This window comes from Urocampus carinirostris, chromosome 1 (assembly GCF_059441175.1).
Source record: "Urocampus carinirostris isolate Australia breed hairy pipefish chromosome 1, RoL_Ucar_1.0, whole genome shotgun sequence".
Lineage (NCBI taxonomy): Eukaryota > Metazoa > Chordata > Actinopteri > Syngnathiformes > Syngnathidae > Urocampus > Urocampus carinirostris.
Genome location: NC_142349.1, coordinates 27757856 through 27780213, shown reverse-complemented (window position 1 = coordinate 27780213; position 22358 = coordinate 27757856). Strand labels below are relative to the sequence as shown.

At 39.5% G+C, this 22358-nt stretch overlaps 2 protein-coding genes and 1 pseudogene across 2 annotated transcripts; 1 reads left to right on the top strand and 2 right to left on the bottom strand.

Moving 5' to 3' along the window:
• The first annotated feature begins 925 nt into the window (after positions 1 to 925).
• Positions 926 to 18451, top strand: LOC148374148 (epidermal growth factor receptor kinase substrate 8-like protein 1). Its single transcript, XM_088333101.1, has 14 exons — positions 926 to 1026; positions 1917 to 2001; positions 2110 to 2162; positions 5517 to 5646; positions 7818 to 7906; positions 7983 to 8057; positions 8133 to 8281; positions 11097 to 11276; positions 12996 to 13104; positions 13175 to 13297; positions 13379 to 13505; positions 15330 to 15498; positions 15632 to 15764; positions 18085 to 18451. Exons 2-14 carry the CDS (start codon positions 1917 to 1919, stop codon positions 18154 to 18156), a joined length of 1494 nt encoding a protein of 497 aa, XP_088189227.1. The 5' UTR covers positions 926 to 1026; the 3' UTR covers positions 18157 to 18451.
• LOC148374149 (U2 spliceosomal RNA) lies at positions 9298 to 9435 on the bottom strand (annotated as a pseudogene).
• A 191-nt stretch (positions 18452 to 18642) lies between the features above and the next one.
• On the bottom strand, positions 18643 to 22017 carry nme4 (NME/NM23 nucleoside diphosphate kinase 4). Its single transcript, XM_088333102.1, has 5 exons — positions 21802 to 22017; positions 19423 to 19553; positions 19232 to 19333; positions 19063 to 19175; positions 18643 to 19004 (listed from the first exon to the last, which is right to left on the bottom strand). Exons 1-5 carry the CDS (start codon positions 21917 to 21919, stop codon positions 18881 to 18883), a joined length of 588 nt encoding a protein of 195 aa, XP_088189228.1. The 5' UTR covers positions 21920 to 22017; the 3' UTR covers positions 18643 to 18880.
• Between the last annotated feature and the right edge of the window lie 341 nt (positions 22018 to 22358).

Sequence of the window (22358 nt, the reverse complement as noted above, 5' to 3'; positions counted from 1 at the left end):
AATCATAAAGCCAGGCCTCTCTCTCTCACTCCTTATTTATTTTCTTTGTGGAGGATCTGCACAGCAAGCACGCTGTTTGGCGCACTTACTTTTACTCAAGTAATTGAATGACTACTTTTTACTGCTACTTGAGTAATATTATTCTGAAGTAACAGTACTTTTACTCGAGTAACACACTTTGGGGCTGCACTTTGGTGCTGAAGTGCACACTTCGGGGCCGAAGTACGTTCGAAGCCGAGGTGCAGCTTCGGGTTTACCTCGGGCCTAGTCCCTCAAATCAAGTTAATCTACTGGGGCTGGTTTGGGCTTCTATACCCGCCGGCTGGGTTGGTTGGGTCGGGCTTGATTTTTTAGTCCCGATTTTACTTTTACCGCCATGTTTGTCTGGCATCTTGATGCGACGCTGTGCTCTTGGAACTGGTTTTTGTTTGCATTAGGCAATACAGTGACATTTAGTGGTGATAAATTACACACTGGGGCTTAAAGGGACCCGAGAACCTTGAAAGTATTTTAAAAAGAAACTATTTGATTGAACTATTTATTTATTTATTTATGTACATTGTTTTAAATTGTTTATTTTTTACTTTTGATGCAGTATACATTACTTTTATTTTTCAAACGGATGCTTGGTCTTGTAAAACGTTTCTTTCATCTGATTTCAATGATTTGTAATTAATTATATAACAGTTATAAAAAAGTTTCTACTGCACAAATTTCACCTGTCACAAGTTCATTTTAAAATCTGGACCCCACAATAAAAGAGGGATCACTGTATATGGAAATAATATATAACAATAATTTGAATAATTACATTTTGGTATATATCGGGTATGTCAATTGGAGGTGGTCGTCAGGCGGCAAGACGGAAGAGTGAAAGCGCAACGGATTAAAGTCAGACTTGTTTTTCCCGTTTGTGCATTTCTAGAGTAGGTGGGACGTTCTCGTGTAAACATCTGAGCTGGGCGAAAGCAAGTACTACGATTGTCTTCTGGAGACGAGGCTGAAGCCAACGTGACGCCACAAAAGGTACAGTAAAGCATCAATGATAGAGCTGCCAATTCCTTGTGAATAATGCATGTGGGTGTGTCCAGGAGTGATGAGTAAGGTTGGGTCAAACGTTGTCAGATTCGTTTTCATCATTAGAATCAGTGCAACCAATCACTGCATCACCTGATTTGATTGTTCCTCTACTATCTTTTGTTTTCCATTTTCTTCTGACTTATGAGTGGCAATTATTTACAGAGTCAGTTTTCCTGCTATAAAATAATTTTTAGTGGAACTCTCTGGAGGATTGTGTCATGCACATAATGCAGCCGGTGTCGGTGGTTTTTCCTGTCGAGTGGAGCTACCACTTCCGGCCTTGCAGACTTGAAAGTGTGCCGATAACATTCTCCACATTCTTCTGGTTTGCCTTAGCAGTGTAATCATGTAATAATTCTCACTTTTGTTGTATCGGTTAATTAGAGAAATTGAAAGGTGGATTTTTGGCTCTTGCTCTTTGAGTATGTTAGAAACAATCTTACCTGCTTAACTCTTCGACGTAATTCCAATCTAATCAACTAATTCAATGCCAGCCTAACTTAAATGGGTCCTTGACATCTATAGCTGTCAATGGCAGCCAAGTTTGACTTGATGCTTGACGTCTAAAGCCGTCGATGGCAGCCTAGCAAAAATGAATCTTTAAAATGTCTAACCGTCAATAGCCGCCTAGCAAAAATGAATTTCTAACATCTATACACGTCAATGTCAGTCTGGCTAACATAGATGTTTGACGTCTATAGCCGTGTGTGGAAACTCAGTCAGTATGAATCTTTGACATATATAGTGGTCTTTGATAAAGAATGAGTAAAAAAAAAAAAAAGAACCAGGATCTCCAAGGCAAAACAACCAATCGCAATCTTAATTTGATTTTACAGATGTCAGCCCAACCTCCACCAGTTATTCCCCGAAAGTCCTCAAGCTTCCAGGTCATGCACGCTCCAAGACAAAAGCTTCCCTTGGGTGAGCTTCCTGAAAGCACTGAGCATAAAAAATAGATCCTGCATTAAATCTTAGAATAAATGAATGGTGAATGTTGTAAATTGACACAAAGATGCTCTATGTTCTTAGAAAATGATGCCAGCACAGAGTCACACGCTCAGGTGAACGCTGAGAGAGAAGTGGTAAGGTTTTTGCTATGCTAAAATTGTTTAATCCTCAATTAGAGGAATTTTCTTTTGACAGCCAATAAAAAAACATCCCGTTTAAACAAGTATTTGTAAACTTCTTTTATTGTACTTACTTTCTAAAACTTTTGATGCCACATTAAATGTTTATTTAAATCATTGCTGTCATGTTGAAATAAATCATTTCGTTTGTTCATTGATGTATTTCTATTTTTTTCATTCAGTAAAAACCAATACTTTTTTGAGTATAAAGCAAAAACACATTAACTATCATATAAACATCTCATCTCATCTCATCAGCCGTACCGCTTATCCTCATTAGGGTCGCGGGGGGGCTGGAGCCCATCCCAGCCATCTCCGGGCAGTGGGCAGGGGACACCCTGAACCGGTTGCCAGCCAATCGCAGGGCACACAGGGACAGACAACTCATTCGCTCATTCACACCTAGGGACAATTTGGACCGGCCAATTCACCTGAAATGCATGTTTTTGGAACGTGGGAGGAACCGGAGTGTCCGGAGGAAACCCACGCAAGCACGGGGAGAACATACAAACTCCGCACAGGAAGTCTGGAGCTGGATTTGAACCCACGACAGGTTCCCATGATATGAACTGTGCCGCACAAGCGCTAACCACTGCGCCGCCGTGCTGCCATTATCATATAAACATGCTTTTTTAAAATACTTGTTTGTCAAGAAATTTCTATTTATTTTTAAATAACATGAGGCCCACCTAGAGGAAGCTGACATAATTGTCTGCCACAATGTAGATATGGGTACAAAAAAAAAACCTTGTGAAAATCTGGGCAAAAAATGAGTAGGAAAACATTAACTTTGGTAACGTTGAGTTTTCTTGGTTCATATTCTTCCTTGTGCTTTGTAGCACTTGTTTTTGGTTGCACATCTAGTAGTGAAATGTTATACAATGTTCCATTGAAGTGGTAATTTTATTAAACTGCCACTATCAAATGTATCAATAATTAAAGCTAAAATATTCCCAAAATAATTTTTGGAGGAATAATAGAGTTTTGAAAGATAATTTATAAGATTGGACCCCATGAGAAAATTCTCAGTAATTTTGTGTAGTGGATAAATGTCAAAAAGCAATTTCCACCTGTTTTATTTCAGAGAGCCCCTGTTTTGCTAAGTAACTGCTGCCATCGCGTACTTGGTGACAAATTATAGTTAATAATATTCTGACAAGTAAGGAGAAAAAATATTTAGGACCTAGATCAAAGTTTAAACATAACATACTAATTTGTTGGCCGCATTGAAGGTAGGGCTGCCTTTAGGGCATTCACTTTAATGTTCAAACCGCAAATGGGTCATTGTTGGTTCACACACACAAAAACAACTGGCTTAGTTTTTGGTAATTACTTGATGTCATGGCTTGATTCACATTGGAAACCTTAACACAAAAATAAAGGTTAATTCGAGTATTGCTACTAAAAAAAAGCACTTGTACCGCTGTAGCTCTATCTTAAAGGCTTTTAAAATTGTGCCTACAGAAAAAAAAATACAGTAATCCCCCGCTGTATTGCGGTTTACTTTTCATTGTTTTTATACTTTGTTGATTTTCAACATGTATTGTGTTCGGCATTCTGATTGGCTAAAAACTCATGCCGCACCTTTTCTGCCTGTGTCTGCCTGTGCGTCTATAACGTTGCGGTCTAAAATGTACACCTACGTAAAACAAATCTTTTTCAATTTCTCTAAAGGCCGTTATGTCGACAAAACACTCAGCAAGGTTATTTTTTTAATTGGAAATAACCAGTCCAGAAGTTATTTGTAAATTTGGTTTAAAAATTAAAGTATATTTATTTGTTTAATAAATGACCGAGCTTGTAACAATGGGCTCTTCTTTAGTTTCAATGTATAATAGAGTATCTAATAAATGTTTAAAAGTTTTTACCTTGTGGATTTTGACTATCTTGGGTCATTTTGGAGCGCAGCTCCCGCGAGAACGGAGGGATGTTATAAATAGAATAGAATTGTCTTTTATGTCACTGATGGGATCCTTTTTAGCAACGAGATTAGACATGATTAGACACTCCAGGATAAACAGGTAAAACGACTTAGAGATAAAGACAATGTCATGATAAATAGGCGAAAATTATTACAAGGTAGTGTTTGGTGACTGGCATCAGTTGAATGTGCAATGAAAATGAGCGCAATAACATTTAACAGATATGGATACATGTTTTACGATACGATACCCATTTTTCAATACAACTGGCAAGACATATATTTCACAGGCTTGTTTGGAGTCTACCAGAGGGCAACAGGTCAAATGTTTAGGAATGTTTAGGACAGGCAAGATTCACGCCAGTTGGCCAGCACCCTTTGACTTAAGATCTCCGATGCCGATTGGCCAATTCATATCATACCGTCTTTCTAGACACCGGCTCTGCATTTAGACGAAAAGAGTTTTTGTCCTATTCCTTTTGTCATGCAGCCTAAACAATGCATTTGCCTTTTCTCTCTCTCTCTCTCTCTCTCTCTCTCTCTCTCTCTCTCTCTCTCTCTCTCTCTCTCTCTCTCTCTCTCTCTCTCTCTCTCTCTCTCTCTCTCTCTCTCTCTCTCTCTCTCTCTCTCTCTCTCTCTCTCTCTCTCTCTCTCTCTCATTTTCTCTCTATGTCTCTGTCTCTGTCTCTATCTGTGTGTCTGTCTTTGTATCTGTCTGTGTGTCTGTCTGTATGTCTCTCTCTCTCTCTCTCTCTCTCTCTCTCTCATTTTCTCTCTCTCCGTCTCCGTCTCAGTCTCAGTCTGTCCGTCTGTCCGTCTGTCCGTCTGTCCGTCTGTCTGCCTGCCTGCCTGCCTACCTGCCTCTCTCTCTCTCTCTCTCTCACTTCTCTCTCTCTTTCTCTCTCTCTCTCACTCTCTCTCTCTCTCTCTCTCTCTCTCTCTCTCTCTCTCTCTCTCTCTCTCTCTCTCTCTCTCTCTCTCTCTCTCTCTCTCTCTCACACACACAATGAAGGTGCCCCTCCCAAAAAACAACAATCCATTTAAAATACTGTATATCTTCCCTCTAATGAAGGCCGCAAAAAATATAGGGCGACTGTAATTCGCTGACTTTCACTTTTCGCGGGTGGTTCTGGTGCCCATTAACGCAAAAACTGAGGGATTTCTGTATAGCCTTAGTGATTGCCAGACTATTATTATGTAAATATCCCGATTTGTCTTTAACAAACAGTTACGGAATATTAGCGTTTCCACACTGTAGTTAATAAAGCCAGTTGACCCTCAGTACATACAAAATTTGGATTCTTGGAAGGGAAACAAATGATCCCCAGAGTTGTAATAGTCAAACAAAACGAGCCATTCTTCACGGTTCTTTAATCCCTCCCCTGCAGGAGATTCTCAACCACTGTTTCGATGACGTGGAGCGCTTCATGGTGCGATTGCAGAAGGCTGCTGAGGCCCAGATCATTCTCAATCAGAGGAACAAAAAAAGCAGGAAGAGCAAAAAGCAAAGCCAAGAAGGTAGCGCGCACATTGACTTTCGCTTTCTGTTGGAAACTTCGTTGCCACACCCAAAACAGTAGGGTCGTCTTTAAGGCTGGAGAAAAGAGATTTTTTGATGTTTTTAGTTGCATACATACGTGACAAAGGTTTGAAAGAATAATATTTTTACGAGTTTTTTTGTTTTTTCATTTGGTTTGAACACATTTATTGACACTTTTAACAGCAAATAAACAATATGACGTTTGAACAATTTTTGTCGACATTTTTAACAGCAATTAAATACATTCACAATTTCATTATATCATATCCTAACATTATGAGGTTTGAACAATTTTTACCGACGCTTTTAACAGCAGTTAACCAATGTGTAAAGGGCAATACTATTGTGCAGGGGCATAGCTCTGTCTTCAATTATTATTATTATTTTAAAATACGTTCAATGCCTGCTCACAAGCTTAAATGAACCAATTGAGCAATTATTACATTCATGGTGTATAAATGGGGCTGTGCAATTGAACTCCTTTTTTAGCTGTCCAATAAAGATAAAATTGCAGTTCTATAGGAGTGTGGAAATATCCAATCATGGTTCTGATTCAGAAAGCGGTTTCATTATAACTGGTTTTCACCCGAGCACTGAAACTTGATATTAGTTTTAAAAGACAGCAAGAAATAAAATGTCTGCCTGTTAGATGGACAGAAACTGTATTGATTTAGCTTCTCACCACCTATTTACAAACATATTATTCAAATTGCCTATTTACAATATATTATTGTTATGATAGCATTTGTTTTTCATCCTGTTTATTATTCGTTTTTTTATTGTGCAGTCTTGTATTTTTCCTATATTTTACAAATTCTCCCCTTCAACTTTACCAGGATTTTTTTGTAGTGTGGTGCTCAAGCATTAGGGGAAAAATAGAAAAATAAGAAAGAAATCATTAAAATCTGAAAACAAGAACAGGAAATGTTAATTCCTTAAATGTGCAGGACTAGATACTTCTTCTTTAAGAGTGTTGTCAAACATACGGCACACTGGCCTAATCAGGCCCACCAACAGACTTAATTAGACCCATGAGACAACTCTGAGAGGAGTCCAAGAAAAAACAAGGGGCATCGTGTCAAAAATTTACCTGCAGTTTGAAATATGTCCACCAGATCAACGGTAAATGGTAAATGGTGTGCATTTATATAGCGCTTTTCAAGTCACTGAACACTTCCCAAAGCGTTTCACAATGTGCCGCACACTTACACATTCAACCCCGATTTGAGGATGCGCATATTTAAAATGAATGTAGTTTGTTTCGATTTTAGGCCAACTGTTTCACATTTTCGGTTTTTATTTTAGGCCTAAAACTTTAGATATCACAGCGTTTACAACCTTAATTCACATGCTTTCTAGTATGTTTTACTACTTTTTGTCTATTACAGTACTTTTCATACTATTTTCACCTATTCACCCTTTTCAATGTGTGACTTTTATAACCTTTTTTATTTTTTTAAATGTAATTTTTTAACCTTTCAGTACTTTTTCATATTTTGTACTTCCTTTCAGTAGTTTTTTGTACATTTTTAGTCTCTTTTTACACATTTCACTACTTTTCTATACCTTTTTTTTCTTTCACAACTTTTTAATACTTTTCAGTGCATTTTCCACTTTTTAACATTTCAGTTTTTAATATCTTTCAGTACTTTTTATAACTTACAGCACTATTAATTCCTTTTCCCCTTCATTCCAGTATTTTTTCATGCTTCACAGTCATTCTCTGTACCTTTTCATGTACTTATGTAGTATACTTTTTTACTTATTTCATACTTTTCAGTACTTTATCATACTTTTTACTAATTTTCAGTACATAAAAAAAATGATGTTCTTTTTCACACTTTCCATTACTTTTGAATGTTTTTCATACTTTATGAACTTTGTCATACTTTTCTGTACATTTTCCCTTTCCATATGTCAGTTTTTTTTGTAATTTTCAAGACTCACAAAGTGTTTTTTGCCACACACATTTTTTTGGTTTACCATTTTTTTAATTTATACTTGATTTGATGCAGATAAGATTAAGTGTGTTTACATATTTTAATGTAGTGTACTTGCCCTAGACAACCCACAGGATATGGTGCCCCTAAGACCCTAGTGGTCAAGGGATCCAATCAACTAACAGGTTTTTATGATTGTGAATATGCAGATGACTTGTTGACCATGAAAGCGATTCCTCCATTAGAAGAAGAATTTGTGGACATCTTCCAGAAAATGAAATATTCCTTCAGTTTGCTGGTAAAGTGACTTAAACAATGCTCTTTGCTCCACCGGTTGCAAAATCAACTAAGTGACTATTTCCTACTCACTCTAGGATCGCCTCAAGTCGTCCATAGCACATCCAAGCGCACCAGAATTGCTGCATCACATCTTTTTTCCTCTGGGACTGGTAAATCCTGTTTAGGTTTTGGACATCATACACTCGCTTGCTCGCTAGCTGAAAGTCTCGTTTTTTTGGTCACAGATGGTGAAGACCACATGCGGGCCACAATTGGCTGGGTCGGTAGTCAGTCCTGCACTGACTGTTGGTGCTGTTTCGCTGCTCCAGGAGAATCTGAGTGCAGAAGAGAAACAGCTCTGGACTGAATTAGGTCCGAACTGGACCTGCCCCTGGTATGTGTGGGCATCGAGATAACACCACTCGTGTTGGGCGCGTTACTGAAAAAAGGCTATTAGTTACAGTTACTAACTACTTCTTTTAAAAAACAGATTACTAACACTCAAAAGTAACGCGTTACTCTGAATGTAAGTACCTGGTTAAAAATTACAGTCTGAGGTGGGTAGAGTAGCAAGAATTAAAAAACGTTTCTTAAGTAAAAATAGTATTATTTTAGAATAATATTACTCAAGTAGGAGTAAAAAGTAGTCTTCCAAATAATTACTTGAGTTAAAGTAAAAAGGTACTTTGTGAAAAAACTACTTATGTACTGATTAACCGTAGCAACGTCTTATTTATTTTTCTTTTAAACAAGTATTCAATCAATCATCAAATAATTAAAATCCATCCAATCAAAAATATATTTCATTTAATTTAAAAATAGACTGAAATACACAAGGTAAATTTGGGTTCTTTCAATAAACAATTAAACTCTACTGCTATAAATCAAATAAATAAATTAAGACACACGACTGGAAATGGTGCCCCTAAGACCCGTTTGGTTAAGGGATCCAAAGCACATTTAAACCCCAAATATTGTATATTATATTTATATACAATACAATATATATAATACATGCTGTAGGTATCAATATTAGCCTATTGTCAAAGTGACTTATTTGGATGCAGCACATCCTGTGGAAAACGACGTGACTAATCTGTTGTATGATACCGCCCTAAGTTGAACTTTGTTACTATATTAATGAATGACAGACTTTTTAATTGTTTACATGAAATTAAAGAAATGCAATTACAAAATCCAATTTTTTATATCATTTTTATTTCGAGAATTTGAAAAAAACATCAACAAGAATGCAGTTTGTAGAGGTTTATTGTTTTATATTCTTTATCAATTATCCATTATCCGTTATTGGTCAAATCATAATACACTACAAAGCCAAGAGGCCGAGACACTTGCTCCCAGCCAAGAGGCTGGGTCAAGGTCCTAGCCACAGGGCCAAGCAGCGATCAGTGCGAATGCACCGTTCCCGGAGGTACTGCAATACTGGGCCGATGCGTGGAGTGGACAGAGCAAGCTCTTATTCCATCTCCCAATTGCAAAAATCAAGTGCACAGTTACAAAACTACAGTACTCAGTTCAACAAAGTATACAGTTCAAAAACCACAGCCGGCAAAATGAACGGATAATGATACCGTTACTTACAATTTGATGCAGACCTGCAGAGTCCAGGTCCCGTTAAAAGTAATCCAAGGAAAAAAAGTGTATATTTCCAAAGGCAAGGGTGGGAAAAAATATATTCACTATTGTCTGCCGTGTCCACAAACACTCACCTTTACCGGTCCCCACTTCCCGTCATCCCCCGCGTCTGTTACGCCCCTTCTTTTTAATTGGCCAGTACAAGACTTATCAGAATAAGTGTCCAAAATAAATACAAACAAATACATTACAAAAATATGCAGTTGCAAAGACATATTATACATGGTTACACATATTTACGGAGAAAGACGGTATACTGAGGGAGTTTTTAAAGCTTTAATAATAATATTATAACCTTCATCCCAAACCGTGCCTGTGAAGGGTAGCAAAACGCTACTAACAACACGCTCGCAATATGGTTAACGGGTCTGTTAAAAAAAACATACCTACATGCAGAAAATCACGGTAAGCCGTTCTGATCTTCCTCCTCATAACTGACGTCATCAAAGTTGTCCTCAATTAGTATGGGAAAGAGACTTTGTCATTTAGACGTCGTCCCACGCTCCCTTATTCAAAAACACGCAAGCAACACGCTCGCAAGGTCAAGTTTGCATGCAGTGGCTCTGTTTCCTTCTTTATCGGACTGCTCGATTGCGTTAAACTTGTAAGCTGCGTCATGTGCCTTGAATTCGAGCACCGCTGGCAGCTGTTAGAAAAATTACATAAATTGGCCGCACCACTGAATAAGCCGCAGGGTTGAACGTTTGGGAAAAAAGTAGCGGCTTATAGTCCGGAATTTACGGTAACCAAAGAGATACAGAAAAATGTGTACACCGACCAGTGGAAGCGGAGAACCCTTCATATTTCTAGGCTTGTGCAATCTTGAAAGCTTGCAAACTAACACAGCCAAGGCACTCTATATCCATTTTGTCTTCAAACCACTCGTAGATTAATTTCTCCATTTTTGGGTAATGTCCAAGAGGTTTCCTTTTTTTCTCCAGGCATGACATAACGCAAAAATAATAAAAAGACCAAAATGCAGGCCTCTCTTACCATAGATTCTGTGCTCATGTTTGTCAGATTGATTTCGTTGTTCCTGTATAGCCATGCCCTCTCGCCACGAATTGCCTACCGATCGCTACTGTGGACGCACAACTAAATAAGTGGATAGTATTGTGTTTCATTTTTTTGTAAATATGGCTTAGATGTATGAATGGTAGGAGAATACCAGAATATCGGTAGGGAGAAATTTAACGTCCTCATACTCTGTCATGGAGACTGTATTCAGTTATATTTTGTAGGTAGATATAAACTTGCCGACTCTTTATTGTACTTCGTGTTCTGATGCTGGCAGATTGAGGATTGTACGTGTGATTTTATGTGTGAAAGAGAGACAGTCAAAAAACCCAGGTCAGCATAATTTATGATCTGCTTTTAAAAGTAGCAGAATAACGCACCATGTTACAATGGCAGTTGAGTTACTGTACAACATTTTATGAATAACTCGTTACAGTACTGAGATAAGTAATTGCGTTCCAGGAACGTGTTCCTTTGTTCTAAATTACTCGCAACACAGTTTTCATTTTTTTTCTTTATTTTATAACTTTGACCAGTTCCCAGCTTGGTGTATCTGTCCCTCCTTACTCACCCGTCTTCTTGGACGGATGGCGGCCGCAAGCATTGGACTCTTCAGGGTCACCGCTGGAAGATCCTGTTGAGTGGCAGCACAAACAAGACGCCATTGCACACCGCGTAAATGCGGTGGGAGACCGTCTTAACAACACAGATGAAGTGTGAGTGACAATTAGAGGTGGGCAAATATGGCCCGGCCATTCTTTGATCAGCCTAAAGGGGCCGTTAATTTCAAGTACAGTCAAATTTATTCATAGTGTCCTTCATGAATCTTAAATATACAATACCCAACGAGAGCACATAAGTTTAAAGTCAAGCCAGCTGGATGGTTAGCGTGCAGCCCCACGGGGCAGAAGTTCAGGGTTCGATTTCAGCTTCCCCGTGAGGCGTTTTCATGTTCTCCCTGTGGGTTTCTTCTCGGCACTCTGGTTTTCTCCCACGTTACACAAACATGCATGTCAAGTTCATTCGCCAGACCAACTTGTCCCTAGGTATGAATGAGCGAGTGAGGTGGATGGATGGACATTTTTTGGCCCACAAAATCCATCCATTTTCTGCCCTGTTTATCCTCACTGGGGTCATGGGGTTGCCGGGGCCCATCCCAACTATCCTCGGGCAGTGGCCAGGTGACACCCTGAACTGGTTGCTGGGGCACACAGACACAACCATTCACACACTCACTCATACCTAGGGACGACTTAGAGTCGCCAATCCATCAACCATTCATGTTTTTGGAATGTGGAAGGAAAACCACACAGGCACAGGGAAAACATGCAAAACGCCACGTTTGGGAGGTAGGTAGCTGGATTTGAACCCGAGACCTCTGAACTGTTGGGCTAACCCGCTAAACATTAATATGTCGGTTATTTTGAAAGTGATATTAGAGAAATGATTCATTCATCATAATTTTTTTTACTCTTTTGGCCCAGACTATTTCTGAAAATAGGCTAAAATTACGATCTTAATTTTCAAACAGTAAAAGCAAATAATTCAATTAGAAAAGAGGCCCCCAAAACTATAAAACCTATAATAATTTGTTAATATAACACTCACGTGTATAGGCTGACCAATATTACAAATAAATTAATAAATGAGGCAAATTCGAACCAAAGAAGTTCCATTTCAAGTTAGTAAACAAAAACATATTGAAAGTTTGAATTCCAAGGATTCGGAGGATAAGGATGTTATGTTGATGGGTAAGTGTGTTTCCATAGTGCTTTGGTTAGCACATTCGCTCAACATGCGAGAGGTCCCCGGTTCAGTTTGTTGGTCTGGAGAGTGATGGGTTCCACCAGGCTCTACTTGCCCAAGACACACCACAGGAAATGGTGCCCGTACGAACCTAGTGGTTAAGGGATCTAATCAACCACCCACCCACCAGACACTCAAAATAGGGAGAAAACACAGCAATAGATTTTGAACCTCCAACAGGCGAGAGCCCAAACCTCAGATAAGAAATTCCAACCTATTCTAAAAGCCCTCTTTCTTTTTTCTTAAATTTCATAGGTTACGAAGGCCTTTTACCTCTCAAGGGTGTGGATATCAAAGAACAACAACATTAGCTGTTGGTGACAATGAGATAAACAGTGCATAATAGTCAAACAATGAACAATAGTGAGGTATTACAGTCAAAAGGACGAACTGGCATTCTTTGCGATATAACTTAGAGGTGTCCAATATTAGATATAGAAAAAACATATCTGGTATCCAAATGATTTGTCTAATATAAAAATAACGGTCATTTCAATAAAAAACATTTGGTATCAAATGGTCATTGCAAAATCTCAGGAATTTATTCATAATAACTCAATAGACCCGCTATACTAATGGATAAAATAAACTTGAGTATTGACCCAATGTCACTGCAATTTTATTTCCAGAGAAGGAAAAGAAATGAAAGCTATAATGGAACAGCAATACTGCTGCACTTATGACTTTGTTGCAAGAAACAGCAGTGAGCTCTCGGTGCTGCAAGGAGAAACTTTGGAGGTACATTTTATCTGCACCTGTGAGAATTTTTGAAAATGGATCCGTATAATCAGCATTTTACCGCCTTCAGATCCTTGAAGCATCAAAGAGATGGTGGAAGTGTCGAAATCGCTTCGACCAGATCGGGTTTGTTCCCCATACCATCTTGGAACCGGTGTCAGCTCTGAACAACAACGCTGAAGAAAAAACTGTGGTATGCGATGTTTCGCATCAGTTTATTTTAAAGTGACTGAAATGTATTCCGTTACTTGCTTCTCTATTGACCTACATGTAGGCATCAAGAATTGCTCCTGCACCGTCGAGTCCGGTTGGGTCTTGCTCATTTGCAACGACTCCAACAGGAAGACCTCAGAGCATGGTGCTGCCTTCCACAGCAATACATGGAGACAACGGAGATCGGGGTAATAACATTTCTGGGATGAAAAAAATGTGTCTGTACCGCATCATTACCTCGTGTGTACCACGTGTGCCGCCCGCAGTTACACGTGGTCTAAACTTTTTCGCGAGGCCAACCGCGTATGAATTTCCGACCGCGTGTAAAGCACTGCTGTATCTCGTCTGTATGGCGATCTCAAAGCTTCCAACAGCGTCTGCTTCACAGGCAGAAATTTCTGGCCGTGATTCAGCCTCGATACAGACGCAAACGGCTGTGTGACCGGGCCCTTACTTCACCAAGAAACACTATGAACATACATATGAAATATTATGAAATGGAATGATTAATGAAATTGAATGTCTGGGAGTGTGTGTCCTCTTCCACAGCATCCTTTCAAGCATCCATTCATTCACTTCATGCACTCATTGACAGGGGTCTCTCACATACATATGAATAATGCGCTTATGGACGAATTGTGTCTATTATAATTTCAATCACTGACACTAGAGAGACAGAGAGATGACAATTCATCTCGGAGTTTGTTGGAAATTTAGACATTTTCTGTGTTTAAAACAATATTGGTCTTTCAATGTGCTCTTAATTTAAACTAAAACAGAGCATATCTTGTCTACCATGTGAAAGATAAAGAGATTATTTTTGCGCTATACTGCATGGTTAAAATGTGAGCACTTTTTTGTTGGACTACAGGCAAGTAGCTCATCTTGGTTACCTCTATTTCTTTTTCAAGGTCACTTTATTTATCTGAAACAACATTTAGTTATTTTATTTATATTTTGTTTATTCTGTCTTTTATTGGCATATTTGCTATTGTGGATCCAAAAGTAGATGTGAAAGTAATCATGTTACATTACTGCAATAATATAATATTACTTTGTCACGATTGCCCATTGCCCTCACCTGGGCCTACTCGTTTGGCGCCAGCTGCTACTCGCTGCCTAATTGGATCCCCTCCTATTTAAACTCAATGCTCCCATTCACTCCTGGTCAGTCCGTCAACGAACCTCTGCACTTGCAAGGCTTGTATTTTGACTCCGGCATCCTGCTCGTGTATCCAATATCTGGTATCGATCTTGCCTGTATCGTCCTGTCCGGTATCTTGCTCGTGTATCCAGTATCCGGTATAGATCCCGTCTGTCCTGTCCTGTCCAGTATCCTGCTCATGTACCAGTATCCGGTCTCAATCCCGTCTGTTCCGTCCTGTCTGGTATCTTGCTCGTGTAACCAGTATGTGGTATAGATCCCGTCTGTCCCGTCCTGGCCAGTATATTACTGTTGTATCCGGTATCGATCCTGTCCGGTATCTTCCTCCAGTATCCGGTATCGATCCCCTTCTGTCCCGTCCTGTCCGGTATCTTGCTCGTGTATCCAGTATCTGGTATCAATCCCGTCTGTCCTGTCCGGATCTCGTCTGCCTCTAGCTTCCTGTTTTCCCGCGTCTGACTTCTCTGTCTCATTTCTTCTGCCCAACGATCGCCGAATCGCTGGCGTTTGTGTTTCCGTGCATGACTACCTTATTTCAGTAAAATAAAGCTTGTGTGAAAATGTTATGCATCTGTGTCCACCGTCTGTTTGGGTTCTGATATACTTACATACATTTTTCTACAGATAACTGGTAACTATATCGGGATTGCATTTTGAACCATGGACAACCCCTGGGTCTTAATCCAAAAGCACCTCTCAAAAAAGGGTTCTTGGATTCTCCAGGTTTTAAGTAACTCTCCCAACCCTGCTCATGATAATAATGTAATTCTGTCAATTAGCAAGGTCAGCATCAAAGATTTCGACTGCACGTAAATCATTTTGCAAATGTCTCCACGTGTTTACGCAGTACTGATCATGAACGACGAGCTTCTCCAACGACTGGCGCAGAAAAGAGTCTCCAGTAGCCGTCCTCCGCTCGGGACGTCTCGCTCCATGGAAAGCTCTCTACCGTTGAACTACCAGTCTTTGTCTTCTGAGGTGGAGGCCTGGCTCATGGCCAAAGGCTTCAGCCAGCAGTAAGCGCTAACTCACCAGTTCACGGTTTATTCTCGAGAGTTAAAATTGTTTGTATCGCAGCAACATAAATGGAACGTCAGGTAAGGAGAAGGGAAACAAATCTGAATTTGCTGCTCCTTTCTCGTTTGTCAGGACGGTCCAGAGTCTCGGCGTTTTGACTGCAGCGCAGCTCTTCTCGCTAAACAAGAGGGAACTCTGTGAAGTGTCCCAGGACGAAGGGGCCAGAGTGTACAGTCATATTATGATGCAAAAAGTTGTTCTTGAGGTGGGTCGTTTTGTTATGACAGACAATTTTTAGGTTCAATTTTTGTTTTTTGTCAATCGTGAACATTTTGGGGATAAAGGAAAAAAGGCATCTAGGTAAGTATGTTTGAGTTTGCTTGTTTTTTCGTTCAAAAACAAATCCCTGGGGATCCTCACGAGGTCCATCATGCTAATTGCAGGAATGAAAATGGGTCGGTGATGAAAAAGGTGAGAAGAGAGTGGAGGACATATGTTGTTACACTGTACAACCCCCCAAAATTTGATGCGTTTATTATCTTGGCTTAACGTAGCCTCATGTTGCTTGCATGAAAGTAGGTTTAATTTTGCTCGGCTGGTGATTTAGTCTCTACAGCTAGCTTTCTCCTAAACAGGCTAAGAACTATGCTGAGATTATCCCCAGAGAGAGTACACTTCTGCTGTCTCACGTGTGAAAAAAAATTGGATTTCATGCAAAAACCCGTCCCCCTCAAAACAGTTTCTCCTTGGTCTTGACTTGACTTCAAAATGGTTCATTTCTCTTAAATGTAACAGATTTTCATACCTGTCTTTTGTACCTATTGGTCCTATTTATTTCCTTCAAATACAGGGAAAAATGTAACCTGTGTACATATTTTGGAGTTTGCATATCGTCTTTTTCCTTTTGCTATCTTCTTCAGCATAAATGGTCGCCCTTCGCTGACCAAGAACAACAAAAAGTTATAAAAAGAAAAGGGACGGTTTTATTATTTGACCACTAGATGTCACTTACCAACATGACCCAGGCACCAGGTAGCGCCCTAAGACCATTTTGGTTGCCTGTGGACCTGTTCTGAAAGTAACTCAACAGTGGTGGGTCAGTACAATTTGCGAGGAAATTTGATTTCAAAACTGTCATTAGGAATCATTGACATGATCATTGTCTTTAAATACATGATCAATATTTCAAAGATTCTTTTAAAATTAGGCTACATTTGTAAATCAATTAGGGACCTTATACAAGGCAGAGTCGTTGACAGCCCATTTTGACTCTTTAGCTTGAAAATGGTTGGTGACCCCTGGTGAAATGCAATCCAAAACGAGTGCGAAAAAACACACGACAGAATACAAACTACGAAGGCTCAAAAGTGACCAAAAGGCACCGTTTTATGTAAGATGTTTTTGCCCAGCCTTTTTGAGAATCATGGTTACCCGTAGCATTAAGATGACAGATTATTATCTGAAATGTATCTAACCTCCCCTTGGTGAGGCTTAATTTATGTCAAATAAGTGCTTATTTCTTGGTCCACTGGTATTTAAAGAAATGCTTGTTTATAGGATAGTTTTTGTCTTTTTACTTATTTTTTTAAATCAATCTCTATATTTTTTTTACTGTATTACGTGTGTTTTACCACTAAATAATACACACTGTCCCTTTAAGAACTTTTTGTTGCTTGTTATTGTGTTCTGTTTTCAAATATGCTCAAAGATTTATTAAATCGGCCCCGCCCGTTTAGCGCCAGCTGTGGCTCATTGACTGATTGGCTTTCCTCCTATTTAAGCTCAGTGCTCTCACTCACCCTTTGTCAGTCCGTCAACAAACCTCTGCACCTGCAAGACGTGGGTTTTGACTCTGTCCGGTTTCCTGCTTGTGTTTCCTGTCCGGTATCGTTCCTGTCTATTTTGTTCTGTTTGATATTGATCTCCAGTGTCTGGTAGTGTTCCCATCTAGTTTGTCCTGTTTAATTTCGATCTCCAGTGTCTGCTATCGTTTCCGTCCTTCTCGTCCTGTTTGTTATCGGACTCCAGTCCCCAGTGCCTGATATCAATCCTGTCTGTTCGTTCACGCATCTGGGTCCTCCCCCTGTTCTGGTTCTTGACAAAAATGGCATATCAACAATGACAACACGTATTCTCAATAATTGGAAACTTGATTTGGGCTGGCAAATTAAAAAGCAATCTATGGAAATTATACTTAAATACATTTATATAACATATTTTTCTACATGCATTGCTTTAAAAAATGAACACAATGTTTTTTTGTTTGTTTTTAACTCCTATTTTATGTGTATTGACTTCTAATTTACGTCTTGTGTTGACAAATTGCTGGTTTGTGGTGGTTCAAATTTGCAAATGTCCCTTTTGCCTCCTGAATGTACGCTTAGGCAAGTAATTGGGTTAAAGTCAGTATGCTGTTTGCATTTGTGAGTGTGTGTAAGTGTGTGTTTGTGTAGGTGTACGACTCTACATGTCGACAAAGTCAGTTTGTTTGCCCAACCTTGACTCTTGTATTTTGGCCTACTTACAATGAAATGTGAATATTTCAATTTGGAATTCGTGTCATTGAAGTCTCTTCCCTCCCTCAGGATGCGCGAAAGCTCTCGGAATTGGAAAAGGCCATGGAGAGGCAAAAACTGAAGATGGGCATGAACGAATGAGACAAAATCATTTGAAGAGCAGGCATCACCCAAATGTGAATTATTGGTTGTGCCTTATTGCTTTTGGTCTTCTGTGCACCTGACTTCTCACCTGGGCTGACCGGGCTTCAAAACCTAGTTGTTGTTTTTTTATGTATGGAAGTATTTCTGTTCATTCAATGTGCAACAAAACTTATACGTGTTATTAAACTAGACTGAGTTATCTTGTCAAAGGTAGACAAAAACATGAAATGTAAACAATTATATTTTGTTTGTTAAAATAATCTAACAAAGAATAAAAGTTTTTTAAACACAGGCACACGATTTCTTTTGTCTGATTAGTCAACTTTACATGATTTCTCCCCTCTATCTGTTTGCCGATCTTCGATAACCAATTTCAGGTCGGAAGATATTGTTTTTTTTTTCGAACTGGCGATCATTCAAAAGCACAACTGTTTGCTGTTGTTTGATTCAGAAGCGGGAAGCTGCTAATGGATTTACAAAACATAGTTTAAAACACTTTTACTCCTCCGTGTGGATTATATTCCTCAATAATCTTTGATTATTTTCAACAACAACAACGCAAAAGAAAAAAATACATAGAATCTAGAGTTGAATGACTATCTTTTGTTCGTTTGAACGTACACATGTCCTGAGATGGATTTATTCTGTCAATCCCCTGTGGCTTTCCTAAGGACCTTTAAAGCAGCAGCGGTAACATCAAGACGAGAGGAAGCATGACTCTTTACGAGTCCTCGAAGGTCAAAGTCTGGTCCAAGCAGTCCCACTTAATGAGCTCTGTTCCCTGGAACCAGAGCTGAATCTCTCTTTGTGCTCCCTCCAAGGAATCGCTGGCATGGACTACATTCCTTGACATAGTAAAAGATGATGAAGCCCTCGGCAGAAGATTCTATTTGAATGTTTTACCTGCTAACATGAAGGCTGAAATCGCCTCTGACGGTGCCTGCTGGGGCGGCAGCAGGATTGGTGGGCCCCACCATCACACGTGAGGACTGGACCACATTGTGACCTTCCCAAACCTGTTGATGAACCCTAGATTATTCATGTTCATTTCATCATGTTACAATTTTCTCACCATGGCAATCACAGGCCCAGAGGTCATGTACTCCACCAGACTTGAATAGAAGGGCTTCTGCGTCAGTTGACAATAGTGCTGAGACAGGAGCTCCTCGGACACCTTTGAGACACATTTAGAACATACTGGGGATAACGCACAAAGTCATGAGGGCAAAACATCATGTAAGACGCATAATGTGGAAGGTGTACCTGCAGCATTTTCAGGCCCACTAGCTTAAAGCCCCGCCGCTCAAAGCGTCGGATGATCGTTCCAACTAAACGACGCTGGACGGCGTCCGGTTTGACAGCAATGAGCGTTTGCTCCTTCACACTGGCTGTGCCTAATGTTGACAGGAAATATTGCCTCTACGTTCACATTTTCATTTCAAATTCTACTATTCGGTAGCATTTTTCCTCCCTGGTTTTCCTCTCTTAATCTCTTCTTGCATTTTTTAAAACTGCATTTTTTCTCGGTTAAATATGACACATGTCCCTAAAGGGGTTTTAGTTTACCAATGGTTGATAAATCATGTAAATGTTATGGTGGGAATTGTGATATCATGGTAATAGTATCCGAGTTAAGAGAAGGGATTCTGCAGGGGAATCATATTTAATGCTTTTTATTTAGAAATTTGAAAGTTATTGCATACATATATACATTTCTGGCATACAATGTCACTGTGTCTCATGCCTGGAACATGGCAGCAGGCAGAAAAAACATACATAGAGTAATCAACACAGCCTAGAAAATCATCGGTTGCTCTCTGCCCAGTCTGGAGGACATTGTCTGCTTGCAATACCGCAGCAGAGTCATCACTACATTTTTCACCTCGGCCACCACCTCTTTGACCTGTTTCTGTTTCTGGTGAGCGCCACAGGTCCCCTAAAACAAAGACTAACAGGCTCAGACAGGTTTTCCCCAGAGCCATCACCACCCTGAACAAGTGACGCAAAACTGTGAAAAAAATATATATCTTGCAACTTATTTTGGAAGTTTTTAGTGTTCAGTATTACTTTTCCTTGCACTATTATTACAACTTAGGCCAGTCTCTTAGCACAATGTTGTAAATATTTTTGCATATTCATCCTGACACTCTTTAAATTATTTTTCTCCTAATAGTCTTTATTACGTGTCTAACCTGGAGTGCCTTGTTGCATACAATGTTTGAGGCATCGTTGCTCTCATGCACTTTCTGGACAAATTTCGACATATTCCCTATTGTTTTCCTTTATTGATGTTCACTATGTTGTGTGTACTGTTACCCAATGCAAAATCTATTGGTCATCCTGGAAGGGGGATTACCACTTGTGAGGCCCCTTCTCTGGGTTTCTTTTTTCTTCGTGTTGAGGTTTTTCCTTTCCCGCATGTTGATTTAAGATCAGGGGATGGTATAAGTGACATCTTGTGATTAAGGGCTATAATAATTAATGTGACTTGACTTCACTACACCGATGTTATCAATGATACTTGATAACATTTGAATACAATACTGGGAATTTGAGCAAACATATGCACATTTATTTACGCATCGTTTATTATATACTTACAAATGATTGTGTCATTTCAATAGTCAATTTATGACCCAACTAAATCAATCTGCTCCAAATGTGCTATCAAATATATTCCTCGAGTTGTCCATACCTTGGAAAATAATCATAGACAAAAGGAAACGTATTATTTCGGGATTCAAATGTTCTTGTATTTATTTAAAAAATTGAGACAAATATAAAGTGAACTCTGGCATATATAGTTTCGTCTGAGAAAATTGTAATTTTTGTCTTTTTCTTTCATCGCAGAATGTTTGCAAAGTAATTGCATTGTACAAACCAGACAATATATCTAATATGGCAGATGCATAAATTTCACTAACATTGTTTTTCTTCATTTAGATAAAAATTATTCTTAAATACATTTAAAACACCTTGACACTGACCCCTAATGCCCCCGATTAGCAGGTCGGCGCCTTGCATGGCTGCCGCCGCTATCGGTGTGTGAGTGTGTGTGTGAACGGGTAAGTGTAAAGCGCTTCGGGAGGTCTTTGGTGACTTGAAAAGCGCTACATAAATGCAGACCAGATCCCATTTACCAATTAACAAACACCTTTACTTTGAAGGACTACTTATTTTTTAATGGCACTTACCACAACGATTTTAATAGATGGGTTAAAATGAGAGAGCACATTGCATTTGTTGATCAAAACTGAATAGCGTAAGGGATGAAACATATTTACAACGTTTGGTTGTAGAATACAAAATCTTCCCAAGAATTGACGACTGCATGCTGCCAATTATTCATGTGACCGACGCAGGACCAAATAGCCGAAAACAAGCGCACGTTAAGAGTCCTATGCACTACTTTGCACAGTGTGCAGTAATTGTTGAGCTTTGTAACGCGTATTGGTTCGATGACGCATGGCGCGCGCTCAAGTTTGTCACGTTCAAGATGCGCCTTTGGTCCCCAGCTCATCATCCAAATCCTTCACGTCTTCTCCACGCTACGAGCGGGTAAGACTGAAGAACGTGATCTTGCAAACGTCCCTAAACGATTGCCTCGAGATATGAATGTCAATTTTCTGTGTAAGGACTTACTCGAGTTTCCTCTGGAGCTGGTCAGTCGCACAGCGGGGAACCGATAAAGCTGATGTTTGGTGTTGTACCTGCTCCACGGAGACAACAGTGGGATGAACAAAGCGCGCTGCAGCAACATGGTGGTGCGTTCGAGGTTGCGGCCACCGACAGAATCTTGTCACTTTAAAGTCCAGAGCAGAACTTGCCCCCAGCCGCCTCCCCCCTGGACTGTCGACTGTTTACAAACATGTTCAACTTAACTAAAGCCAAAAGTGCGTGCAGTTCACTTTTTTCTTTCCCAGGGCCATCACTACCCTAAATGAGCCCACAAAAGCGGGGAAACATTTCTTACGACTTATTTTTTTTTTCTTTGTGTCTGCTAGTCATTGCACAGAACTGTAAAAACATATACCTTATGACTTATTTTGGAGATTTTTTTTGTTGTTGAATGTAATTGGACTTCTTTTCATTGCACTATTGTTACAATTATTCTTTTTCATTGACAAAAGTTGCACTATTATTATAACTTAGGCGAGTCTCTAAGCACTACTATGTTAATATTTTTTTCTGCCTTTCAT

Excerpts from the sequence above, each read along its gene's own strand:
- LOC148374148 (XM_088333101.1), top strand. The coding sequence starts at position 1,917 with ATGTCAGCCCAACCTCCACCAGTTATTCCCCGAAAGTCCTCAAGCTTC. Across the intron at positions 2,002-2,109 it reads AAGACAAAAGCTTCCCTTGG|AAAATGATGCCAGCACAGAG; the intron begins GTGAGCTTCCTG and ends CTATGTTCTTAG. Across the intron at positions 15,499-15,631 it reads GCCAAAGGCTTCAGCCAGCA|GACGGTCCAGAGTCTCGGCG; the intron begins GTAAGCGCTAAC and ends CTCGTTTGTCAG.
- nme4 (XM_088333102.1), bottom strand. The coding sequence starts at position 21,919 with ATGTTGCTGCAGCGCGCTTTGTTCATCCCACTGTTGTCTCCGTGGAGC. Across the intron at positions 19,334-19,422 it reads TGGGCCTGAAAATGCTGCAG|GTGTCCGAGGAGCTCCTGTC; the intron begins GTACACCTTCCA and ends TGTGTCTCAAAG. Across the intron at positions 19,176-19,231 it reads CTGGGCCTGTGATTGCCATG|GTTTGGGAAGGTCACAATGT; the intron begins GTGAGAAAATTG and ends GTTCATCAACAG.